Source organism: Fusarium solani (assembly GCF_023522795.1).
Source record: "Fusarium solani strain SB1 chromosome Unknown bctg00000013, whole genome shotgun sequence".
Lineage (NCBI taxonomy): Eukaryota > Fungi > Ascomycota > Sordariomycetes > Hypocreales > Nectriaceae > Fusarium > Fusarium solani.
Window position 1 is genome coordinate 2,003,405 of NW_027072145.1, and position 12,375 is coordinate 2,015,779.

General features: G+C 48.2%; 3 protein-coding genes across 3 annotated transcripts; 2 read left to right on the forward strand and 1 right to left on the reverse strand.

Annotated features, from left to right (window-relative positions):
• Nucleotides 1-5,175: 5,175 nt before the first annotated feature.
• Nucleotides 5,176-5,696, forward strand: MRS44_017470 (uncharacterized protein; the record flags this gene model as incomplete). The annotated part of the gene is made up of 2 exons (XM_065617829.1): nt 5,176-5,180; nt 5,441-5,696. 2 exons carry the CDS (start codon nt 5,176-5,178, stop codon nt 5,694-5,696), a joined length of 261 nt encoding a protein of 86 aa, XP_065473901.1.
• A 119-nt stretch (nt 5,697-5,815) lies between these two features.
• On the forward strand, nt 5,816-7,188 carry MRS44_017471 (uncharacterized protein; the record flags this gene model as incomplete). Its single annotated transcript, XM_046270355.2, has 4 exons — nt 5,816-5,931; nt 5,979-5,991; nt 6,533-7,049; nt 7,172-7,188. 4 exons carry the CDS (start codon nt 5,816-5,818, stop codon nt 7,186-7,188), a joined length of 663 nt encoding a protein of 220 aa, XP_046123600.2.
• A 618-nt stretch (nt 7,189-7,806) lies between these two features.
• Nucleotides 7,807-10,392, reverse strand: MRS44_017472 (uncharacterized protein; the record flags this gene model as incomplete). The annotated part of the gene is made up of 1 exon (XM_046268943.2): nt 7,807-10,392. One exon carries the CDS (start codon nt 10,390-10,392, stop codon nt 7,807-7,809), a length of 2,586 nt encoding a protein of 861 aa, XP_046123601.2.
• Nucleotides 10,393-12,375: the final 1,983 nt, after the last annotated feature.

A 12,375-nucleotide genomic window follows, 5' to 3' on the forward strand; every position in this document is an offset into this window, starting at 1 on the left:
GCAATAAGTCTTCTTCGGAGGCAAGGCTGTTAGACTTATTAGGAGTACCGTATCCAGATGAACACAAGACCTGGCTGGAGTGAGAAGTAAAAGAAAGCTATCGTTCTTGAGTTTCAATACCGTCATGTATTAATGACTGTGTTTTTTGCTGTTGTGGCTAATGGCTTCTTGTCATCATTGCAGACAATAATAATAACCTCTGGCATTTGACACTATTAGGTTTAAAGCCCGTCTTGTATAGATAACCAGGCTTTTTGCTATTGGAGACATCAGTAATGAAAGAAAAGAATCCCGAAGAACGAAGTAAAAACCACTAATTGTGTCTTTGGTTAGTTGGGGAGAGAGGGAGTCAAGCTGTTTAGTCAGACATCATCTGCGACCAGCACACCAGATGTGAACTAAATGGGATTCTTCAGACGAATAGCTGCAAACAACTTCGTCGGCGTCAATCAGATTATCTCATTAAATACCCTGGTTCCATTTGATTGACATAGTTACCACACCAGGCGTGATTTTTTCTATCGCCGTCTCATGGTCTCTCCAAGTGCCCCATATTACGTCGACAAACTCAACACCTGAATCAAGCCGCAATGGACGGCATCCTGCAGCCTCCATTTCCATGCAGGCCTGGATTCATTTGTTGCCTTACCTCACTCTCCACTCCTACCATCGTCTATAGAATGTAAGAATGAGACCCTTTAACTGTCACACATGCGCACGAGCAACTCTTCTAGTTCATTTAGAAGCTTCAATGTTTAAAAATAGGAGAGGATTTCTCACACCGCTGTGGCCAACTTGATGTTGTTTCGTGGAAAGGTAGCGCTATAATTACAGCGCTCTTCAGGGGATATTTCAGCGACTGAGAAAAAGTGACTTCTGGCTATGAGCTCTGTCCAATCACAGAGCCGTGTTGATGACAGCCTTTTGCCACCAATCAAAGGCCGGCTCATCACGTGAAGCCTGGCACTGCGCCACAGCCATGGCCATGGACCATGGTTTGATGACCATGGTGGGATGACTAAGGCACGATAGCACGTGACTTCCTTCTGCATCAACTGCATCGACGTCCAACGACAATGGCAAAGGATGGCTCCATTGCCAAAAGAACAAGTCTGATGATATCGGATCAGATATGATCGATGGAAATCAATAGTTTGTGTCACAGACCTCTGGCCTGTTTCTAGCTGGGAGAGCAAACAGCAGGTATGCTCACATTCATGGGGCTCAAAGTATATCGAGAGCGTATGAACGATGTCCACTGTTCCAAGTCAACCGGTCTATTTTAGCGGCACCGTTATTGATTAAATTGATAATGATTTTAATCTGCTCACCCTCTGTCTTTAGCATCCTGAGATGTGACAAGGGAGGGCTCCTAGACTGTCTCTATTGTTAGAGAATCACGGTGTCGCTGAAAAAATGGGTAAGAAGGTTCAGAGTTCGGGTATCATCCTGAACGAAACGAAACTGAGGCAAAAATGAGATGTTTAAGTCTTTCTTAATTGGCCGACGCTATGTACGCCGGACAAAACGTTTGGGACCAAGTGGTCTGTGGGAGAACCACCGATGGTCGAACGACAGCAGATGTTAAATTGCGAGGACTTGGGCGTGGAAAAGAATCCCACAGCTGATTGATGTAGACATGGAATACCCAGACTTGGGAGACAGGCTTAGCTTGGGGACCATCCCTCCCGCTAAATGAAGGCTTGTCTTCCCCTTTGTGGAGGACACGAGTTTGGCTGAAGGTTCGGGAATAAAGGAGGTAAGTCGATCCATACTATTGTAGTCAAGGATTCACAATACACTTATGGTAGCGAGACATACGCAAATGGTGGTGATACTCACCCATGAGCCAATCCCTCGCCAGAATTCAAAAGCTGGAGGCATTGCACTACGGCCTGTGTTGCGTATGGATTTTGGGCCATTCAAGTTATTTGATGCCGTTCGATTTAAAGACTCGTAGTTCTTGGGCATATCCAGGCTTGAATTGCCACCTCACTATTTTCTGTATATCTTTGGGGACTTCAAGAGGTTTTAATCCGGCCGCAAATGCTTCCACGGCCTTATTTCGACGAGGTTGTCGCTGCTAGTGGCATATAGATGACCGATGGGAAAAGTATGCAAATAACCAAGTTCAACTGCCCATAGTCACCAACATAAAGCAGGAAAGCCTGAAGGTTAATTCCTAATACTTCGTAGGAGGCGAGCCTGGTAATGGTCTTTTTGTGGTGGCAACAGTGGCCAGATGCCGCCGGAATCCCGTGTACAGCCAAAAGATGAACTCGAAATCCATCCACTCCTCAAAACAACGATCTTCTAGCTCAGTCAACCCATCAAGGGCCGTGCTTCAACTATAATAAAGAACGCATTGTCAACACACCATGGCATCATATCCCAATGCTAAAACAGTGGCCCCTCCAAAACAACAATAGAGGATCTCACACGTGGAATCCGCCATAGTTCGTATCATCCAGTGCAGGGATTTTCAAGCATGCGCCCGAAAACCCCCATTTATCGTGTGGGGTCGGGAGAGAAGTGGTCCAAGTGCAAAACTGACTGATGGGGAAGCGGTTGTCCATGGCACCAGGAGGCCCGTCGCATGTGAGGGAGCCCTCAATAGTTGATACGCTATTCCATTTCCATACAATAATTAAAAAAGCATGCATACCAGCAAATAAATTTCATCCTACGTCTACATGTTAGCCTTATGATAACATGCCGTACTATGATGGCATCCGAAAACCATTTCAACCCTCCGACTAGGTATGAGTAAAGAGGGAAAGCAAAACAAATTCAACATCCCCAGAAATAGAGATGGGAGAGGACTAGAAACAGCCAGGCCCACCGCGTGTTATCGCTTTTTCCAGAAAGCCGAGGCTCCCACTCCCTGCTCTTAGGCAATTAGCACAGCGGACAAGGTCTTACTCTCGATAGCTAGGGGTGGTAGGCAAGGACCGAGGGATTCACTTTGCTAACGACTTCACCATCCACGAAGATTCATTTCGGGGCAGATGGAATAGGTTTCTTAAGTCGTCTTGCATAGATATAGTAACGTACAATTTGAGCTCTAGTTCATCAAGGAGGGTATTAGAGTCGAACTGGAGGAATAAGCCACTAAAACGACTCTGGCTATCAACGCACGGCCTTCTGGCTGAGTTATCCCATCAAGGATCGGGCTTCAACTACATCGAAAAAACACAATGTCAATACACCATAGAATTATATCCCAATGCTAACAAAGTGGCCTTTTTTTAGTCTTCCTGCTGCCCGCAGGAGAAGACTCGCACTCTGCTGCATTACGAAAGGTTATTCGTTATTCACCTCTCAAAGGGTATTTATTTAACTGCTCCTACAATCCGTACGAGAACCATTTCTTTCCACGATCGGGCCTCCACCGGCCTATGATGCTTCGTATTAGAAAGGACAATAACAGCGGTTTGATGAGCACTGTTGGTTATTCTATTCCATCAATAATCTGTCAGATATGGTTAGGCAAGAAGATTAAAGCTGGGCCGCCCAATGATACTGGGCCAATCAGGATTCCAGAAGCGAATGCCTCATGCCTGATATTAGATGCCAATCCACCTTCCTACAAAGCAACAGGAAGAAACTGATCCAGATTTAGATTTAGATTCTTATTCACATGTTTAGTAGCGCTCTACTTGCTTTGTTCATTTTAGTACAAATTTCAGCCTTGTCTAGGGCAACAGCAAGGTCATTCGTATGACCCATCACTCCGTCATGCGCCACAACCCGGCCTCCAATATCTTTAACTACCTATGACAATGATGACTTTATTTGCAACAAGCACAAATAAGATTTTCATCCATTCATAATGGGATCATTTTCGTCTTGGGGTTGACGACTGTCAACAACAATCTGCCTGGCATAGGGAGTCGCATCTCTCACCCAGGTATTTCGAGGACGGGTGATGATAAATTGTAGGCCCCCTTACTTCCATGGAGTGCCCACGATCTATGGTAAGAAACTGGATTTAGACAAGGAACACCAACAAGAAGTGAACTGGATGATGGAGCGGATGCCGAGACTCATGACTTCGTTGGATTCGATCTGCGGCGTGCCTGGTTGAATCAAAGACCTGGTCAGATCTCAATCGCTTACGCCGTCTCAATCGCGGGTCAGATCTTCATTTCATGGTGGTTAACGGCTCACCCTGGACATCGCCCCGGAACATCATACCCATAGGGGTTACAGACTGAAGAATTCTGGATGTAATAAAGAGCAGCAAGAAAAGGACAGGCATGATGATTAATAATATTATTATTATCCGCAATGATGACAAGAAGCCATCAGTCACAACAGCAGCAAACACAGTCATTAATACATGACCGTATGAAAACCCAATACCGTATAACACCGTAACCTAATGATGATTAATATCACAAACATGGTCGTACCTAGCTGCAGGCTGTTTGCGTCGCTCGACTATCTTAACGAACGCGAAATCTTCAAGTCGAACAACGCGGACAAGAGCGGATTCTGGTATAAATCCTCCTCATGATTCTGCAAGAGACTTGTTGCATGTTCAGACAACATGTGCTGCAAGAGGTGTCTCCTTCTTCTCGGTAACTGCTTTGGGTTGTCAAAGAAATGGAGTCAAGGAATGTATCAAAATAACAATATCATCAAGTATCGTGCAACTCTCCGGCTGCCACTGAGGGGGTGAGTCATGATGTAAGTCGTGCTTATGCGTTCCAAGCCACCTGAAAATACGCAAATTCAATGCAAGGGAGAGAGCCAGGGATGAGTGTTTGGTAATACCTCCACTACCACAGGATGTTTCTATAAACAGATGACAAAACGCTCCCAAATGGTGGGGGGTGGTTTTGTAACTTCTGGCCTCTCATGAATTGGCGCTACGAGGACAGATCTTGGCTTAATGCTTTCTCTCCTGGCTTGCTGGCAGGATTTGAAAAGGGAAATTAACAATTTTTCGGGCCGCGGAAGACCCCCTTATAGTACACGGCGACAGACAGTTCCATAATGCAATCCTCGAGATGATTTCAGAGACGAAGCTGGATCGTTCTGTTAGAAATCACGACGAAAGGCAAATTTAGTGTGTTAAAAAGTGTTACGAGCCAATTGCGGCTTTACTCGCTTGGTTGATTCTGCAACCCTTTTGATATCATAATGGTGCTTCTGTAATAAGCCGTCAAGATGAAGTGAGTTGAGGGGAGCTGGTCAAGATGACATCCGTGCTGCCGATATCGTCTTCTAAAACGGTCTCAACACAGGATGCACCAGCCTTTAGGGCGACACGTACGCCTATATCAGGGTCATTGGCTTCAAGCCCCCAACCACAGCCAGGACAGCGACAACGATAGCGGCAGGAAACCGAGTCCAGACGCCCCGGAACACGCAGTCAGGCATAGTCAATAACTGCAACAAGTTACACATTATTGGGGAGAAGACGACCTGCTAGGGTTTCCGGTTACAACGAGTTCGCGCTAGCCGATTTCTTCAAACAGAATCCTGAGGTCGACAAGGCCTCCATCAACCTATGTCTGGGTGCCTATGCTTGTGCTGTTGAGATCGGATCGACTCCTAAGCCGACCGCCACAGTCCAGCCAACGACGGCCAAGCCTGACAACGAAATTTCAATACCCACACCCATTGAGCCCGGCATGGCGTCCAACTTTGACAAGTTCTATATCATTAGGAGCACTATTATGTGCTAGGGCATTGTAGACTATAGCAAAATTACGCTTGTGTTGGAGTCATTGGGGGAACGTCATTAACTCCTACCATAACTAAACCCGTCGGGGGTATTATCACGCCCACACCCACCCAGGTCGAAATGGTCAACGGGTGCGCCAAATTCCACGAGGTTCGAACTACAACGATCTGCCAGGGCATCTCGAACTACAATAAGATCACTCTTGCACAGCTTTTGGAGTGGAATCCTGCCGGTGGGTAGGATTGCAGCAATCTTTGGTCTGAGACACACGCATGTGTTGCAGGGCCTTGAGAGTCGTACGATGCTAAGGGGCGAAAGGAGTTACACGTAGTATTTGGGGGTTGGAACTGTTAGAAAGTGGTATTAACGCGCAGACATCAGCGATGATGAGAACTAACTGACGGCTTGTGGCGATGTACTCCTGATTAGGTAGGTAGCTTTCTTCCCGTTGAAGAACTTGATAATAATTCTAACCCCTACAGTACGACCTATGTTTCGTCTCTGGATAAGCTGCAATGACATCTCATGATATCATATCCTACTTGTCAACACCCTGGAGTCGCCATCACAAGGCGGTCAGCGTTAGTAACCCCTGACCTGAGGGTACAGGGACTGAAAGCCCCTGTAGCAATGCATGGGATTGCAAAAGGGTGGCAGTGGACCACCTGCGCATTGGCCGAGCCGGACTGGGTCAACTGCTATTGCCCCCTGAAAGGCACCATTTCCTCCTCCTCGAGCTGCACTCCCATCCTGCCACCTCAACGTCTTGACCCATTTCATGTCGCTATGGCGTTTGATTAGGATTCATTCGTTCGCCTACTGACTGACTACTACAAGTTCTGCTCTCGCACGTTCTGGGACGTCACTGTGCAACGTGCACCTGCAGGGGGCTGGCCGTCCATCAACCACGGCACCTTGGCCCGCCTTCAGAAGAACGGCCAGGCTGTGGAACTGCTCTGTCAACTTCCATACCCAGACTTTGACGCGTCGCAGGTCGCCTTCACGCCGCTCATCATGGACCAAACCCGTGTTGTCGACTGGCGCAGCGAATACATCCACGCCTTGATCCGCAATGACCGGCTCGAGACGAAGCCTGAGCCATTCACTAACAGAGATCCCTCTTTGACACCCTCGTGCGCCTGCATCGCCACGAGCGCCGGCCGGAACGGATACTTCGTCGTTGTTGACAATGAAGACGGCTACATTTACCTGGGTGACCCGAACGGGGAGTATGACGAGCCCGAATCGGAGCTCAACGCCACGCTGGGCCGGTTCAACCACGATCCGGGTAATAAATGGCGGGACAGCATTTCTGGGGTTAACGTGTACCGGCCCGCCGACTTCTTCGCCCTCTGTATGTTGTCTTTGTTGACAAATTCAAAACCATACATCGATCAGACAAAGCTGCTCTTGGCTGGAGTTCACCCTGTAGTCCTTTGAGAAGGCGAGAAATTATTAGTTAAACATCCTTCATAGGCATCCAAGGCAATTAACTCATGGTCATCATAACAAGGTTTTGATAGACATGGCCCGACGGACCCTCAAGCTTCTCCTGACAAGCTATGTACGGTATTGAGATTTAATACCGTCGTGTATTAAGTATTCATGTTTTTTTGCAGCTGTAGCTGATGGTCTCTCGCTGACTTGTCATTGTAGATCAGGAAAAGAAAGCCATAACTGCCTGTGGCCTTCAGGTGAAACATCAAATTGCGCAATATAGTTTGAGATCATGACCAGTTCCATTGAGATTCCTGTAACAAGGATACATAACAAGAGTAGATTACTTCCATATTCTCAAGGATCACGGGTTTTCCACATTTTCACATTTTAACCTATGCTCCCATAATTGGGCAGGCATTCTTTTAATCAGCATCTCATGGTAATTCAGCATCCGGTGGTAGCAGAGCATACGCCATTGATACTAGAGCCTACAAAACATTTCATACAGACTCAAGAGAGCTGGGCAGTAAGTCATACTTGATCATGAACAAATGCATTGCTAAGTCATGTTCCAAATGAAAGCAAGTAAACCATGCCGTACAACTGTATAACGCCATTGAATGCAACCTTCAGAGTCCGTATTGTACATGATATCGAAAACAAAAAGCTCTTCATTGATCCTTTTTCTCCTGAACTTTCGGATTGCGCTCATAACGCCAACGCTTACTATTATCCTGAACATGCCAACGGGTAGTGAAGGCACCCTCTTCTGCCCACTGAGCCCACTCAGGGCCAAATTTCGCTTCCACGCTTTGCAAAAATGAGATGAAGTCAAAGGCTTGTACACCATCCTTTTCCAAGGGATCGGCTGTGATATTACTCAACCGCCACTCCACATTGTCGATAAGAGGGACAACAAGGTGGCGCTCGGGATGTCGGGCGTCACGCACGCCAAGCATAGCTCGCCCGGGATTGACAACAGTAAACTGCCACAGTCCTTGATCGCTCAGCTGTTGCGGTCGCAGGAGGGATTGTCCTTCATAATTCTGAACAATATCCTCTGCAACTTGCCGACTGCTGTTGTCGAGCGACCCGGTCTCGAGAAGAAGATCAAGAATTGTAGGTAGCACCTGGATGGACGAAACAGCATCGTGAACATCGAATGCTGGAAGTCGAGGATGTGAAAGTACCAGGGGAACATGATCGGCGCCTATGCTGGGGTTATAATAAGGGGATGCTTTATCGTTCTCGACTAATGAGACGCCATGATCTCCAAGGAAGACTACGAGCGTCTCATTAGCGATCCCCTGTTCATCCAGTAGATTCAGAACTTTGCGGATCCATCTATCATCATACCCCTCAGCGTTGACATAATCAGATAGTGTCTCTGCCTCGTTCTTGCCGAATGGAGTAGATGTTTCATTGACAGGCAGACCATAGCCATGATGACTTGTACTTGTGATATGTGTGAGAAACACCCGATCGTTTGTCTCCTCAGCATTGACAAAGATGTCACGGATATAATCCTCAAGAGGATCCTCTTGAAAGGCGAAGTAGTTGATGTCTTCGAGGTTGACAGCACCGTGTGAAGCATTCTCGCTCCGGAGCCAATCCCGATCAATAGTGTTTTGCTCAGGAAAGCCAATGGCAGCCATGAGCTTATCGTGATTGTCGTAATGAATGGTCGCCGCTTGGTAGAAGTAGGACTTCCACTTAGAACCCGACTCGGTTGTGTCCGTGACTTTGTTCATAGCTTCGAAGATATGTGGCAGACAGGGCTGGTAAATGTGACGCTTGTAGTCAAGATTGAAGTCGGCAATGAGGGGGTTTAACCCGCAAATCGTACCGACCAAGCTCTTAAGTGTATAGGTACCGGTTGTGTGAGCATTCGTAAACCGGGGACCGCCACGCTTAGGCTTCTCGTCATGTTCGAAACCATCATCATAGTCGCCAGTGATGTAATTTGCGGTAGGCATCAATGTCGATAGCCTCTCCATGGCTTCCTGAGGGATCTTATGATCGGGGTAAGAGTCCTGGAATCGGTTCCAGATGGGCCCATGTTTCTTGATGGGGAACACGTCGTTTCTGGTACTTTCGAGTAGAAATAAAACCACATGACGGACCGAGACATCTTGTAACTTGTCGCGCAGAGACTCTAGCAAGGGTTGGTTGAGGTTGGAGATCTTCAAGGGGTCCGCGGCTGAGTTGTAGTGCATCTCTTGGGGTGTGTACCAATCCTCAAATCCAACCAGGGGTTCGCCCTTGGGTAGCCAGCTGAGCATCGGCGGTTCTCCGAGGGCTGATCGTCCATCCCATTGACGTTGGATGCCCACTCCGTAATGAGAAGGCAGTTGATCCAGGAGTGGCGAGGTGGAAGAAAAATCGATGAACGGCAAGAGTCCGGCAGTCCACGAGAGGAAGACAAGGGATCGATCGCTTGGTCTCTGAAGCGATAAGACAGCCAAGGCAAGGAGAAATAGAGACCAGGCGACATATGGTATGCTGTGTACGATGCGCTTGACGGTGGATGGCGGCAGAGAAATGCCGGACGCATTGTGTATCCTTGCTGAGAGTCGCGAATATGCCGTCTGAGGCTTCTCAAGATCGAAGAAAGAGTCGTGACTCGAATCGTCGTCTCCGTCAGAGTATCGGTTATCCGAGCTATCAACGGCATCGGGCTCGGGGATCCGGCCGTAGCTAATTCTGTTCCTCAAAAAGCGGCTCAAACTCTTTCCCGCCAAAGCAAAGGGGAAGTTGCAGACGTCAGCACCCCATCCAAAAACTTTGTAGCAAATGTTCTGGAGCAGCCAGCTAAGGAAGAGTGAGGCGGACAGGACGAGGGTAAAGGTGACGAAGCCTGAGAGCACGATGGCCCTGGATGTGGGGTCGGAGACAAGGTTGATATTTCGCCAATGGATTTCTGATCCAGAGACGAGATAGAAGGAGACGGATGCTGTAGCAAGAGCGACATTGTAAAATATCAACACGCCAGTTGCGGCAGTGCTGAGGAAGTATGGTAGCGAGGCCCTCGGTACCCAATGATCAAGGAGGAGTCTGATGAGGATCAAGAGAAGTATGTCTTGCAGAAAGAATGAGCCGAGATAAGATAGTAATCGAGTTGGTGCGACAGCAAACCGATGGCTGTGGATGTGTGCGAGTTTTGCTTCAAGGATGGCCAAAGCAGCAAAGGTAAAGACAACTTGGCGATTGGCGAGACGAGAGCCAAGCCTCAAAAACCATGCCGGTGTTTGGATCATGGTGGTGGTAGAAGGAAAAAAAAAAAAAGAAAAAGAGGCCGTCAAGGCCAGGCGAACAAAGATGAAAGAGAGCGGACGTCGTTGCACTGAGTGAAACAAACAATTTTCGAAAGATTCAGTTCAGGGCCTAAGATTGATGTAACATGATCTCTTTCGTAGGAAAAAAAAAACGCGGAGAAGGGATGTGGAGAGACGCTGGGCCCCTGGTTGTAATTAATCGTTTTTTTTTTTTCTTCTCGTTTTCCCCCTAAGTATACGAGATCCGGGACCATGCGATCATCCGAGATGCCGTGAGTAGGATGAGCAACGGTCAAAAAGACCTGGCCTCTGCCACACTCTGAGATGAGACGTTTTAGGCTGAAAGAGTCTCGACTCGCAAAGGATCGCGTGCGCTGTTTCCTATTGCACCACTAGCTGGGCCCTTCTTAGCGCGCAATCTCGTATTTTCGGACCTCGGCACCGTCTGCTGATTTTCGATGCGTGCTAAAAGGGGACATTGTTATGATTGGCTGCGTGGGAGGCTGAGTCCAGGAGACCCTGGTATTTTTTACGTCTAGACGAGTTGTTAGACGGGCAAATTAGCAAAGACGTTCCAATTTCAGGCCGCTCTCATTCGGTGCGCACGCCACGTGTCCTGTTGCCTTTTCTCATCGTTCTTGATCAAATCAACAGTTGCTCAGCTGCCTCGGTTAAGCATATGAACAATGCACGGTACAATCAGCTAGGGGGCCAAGTATCTCTACAGCTGTCAACGACAATGCATGAGGTTCTTTCATAGCTACCTCCAGGTCTGAGTTGATCTGCGCAAGGGGGGCCTCGACCAGGAGAGCCACTGGTCTCCAATGACCTTGGACTTGGCTGTCACGCGCCTCCGCATCGGCGGGGCCGTCATATCCGTAGGGCTGGTAGGTATCCGGATGTGTGGCAAAACCCGTTATGGTGTGTGATCACGTGTGACGTTGTGGGCGTGCGTAGGTTGTGAAAGAATGGGAGAGAGGAGCGAGACCAGAGACCTCGGGTGAAAATCTTTCTTTCGTGTCACCATCACCGTGCTTAAGACTCATCCTTGACGAAATTGTTGTGTCCCGGGCAAGCGAACGGACACGGTCTCGACGCAGCAAATTGTTCCAAGTCAGCGGGGTCCTACACCCTTGCAATAATTGGTTGGCTAAGGCAGCCATGGCACAGCCACTCCCGCACAGCAAGCTGCCAGACAGGGTCCTTGCTACACGATGGCGAATCAAGAGCACTAAAATGGAGGCTTTCAGGGGTATGGTGACCCACTGGCTGCCAATTTGCTGCGTCGATACGATACGTGCATGAGGGCTCACGGTCGAAGGAGTGGCCGAGGGGCCGTGCCATCGGGTGGAAGCAAGGTGATGAATCTAGCGAGATTTGCAAAATGTACGGAGGATTCGGAGCGTTGTTGAGCGAGTCTGGCAAGAGTGTTGCCTTTATTGGACCATGTTGTCCACGCTGGTGCTATAATTGAGTGCCCCCTCAAGTTGGCATGATCGCTCCTTTTGCCTCTTTGTCTGTCTGATTGTATTGAGTTGCTGCTTGACCGTGGCGACAATCCTCCAGGTGTTGGCTCTTGTCTCCGCCTCGCTCCATGGCCGAGCCCACACCACCAATGTCCAAGTAGTCCCATGGTCTCTTACTAATACCACTACGGCTTGAACACAACACACATCAACATATGTACAATTCCTCCTGTCTAAAGAACTCCCCCTCTTTTGTCTTTTGTGTGACCCGGTGGGATTCTTAAGCTTGGAAGATAGCAAGTATGCTAGCTATTCTCGAGTTAATAGCATTGTTTAAGCTCTAATACGTAGACGGACAAGGGACTGGGCGCGATAAGGAGCGCATATTCGCCCTTATAACTAAGGTGCCTCTGTAGGATACAAAGATACCCCGTCAGACTACACGTAGTTTATTATACAACGGGGTCGAGCATTTCAATGCCTACGTTCCGCCGAATGT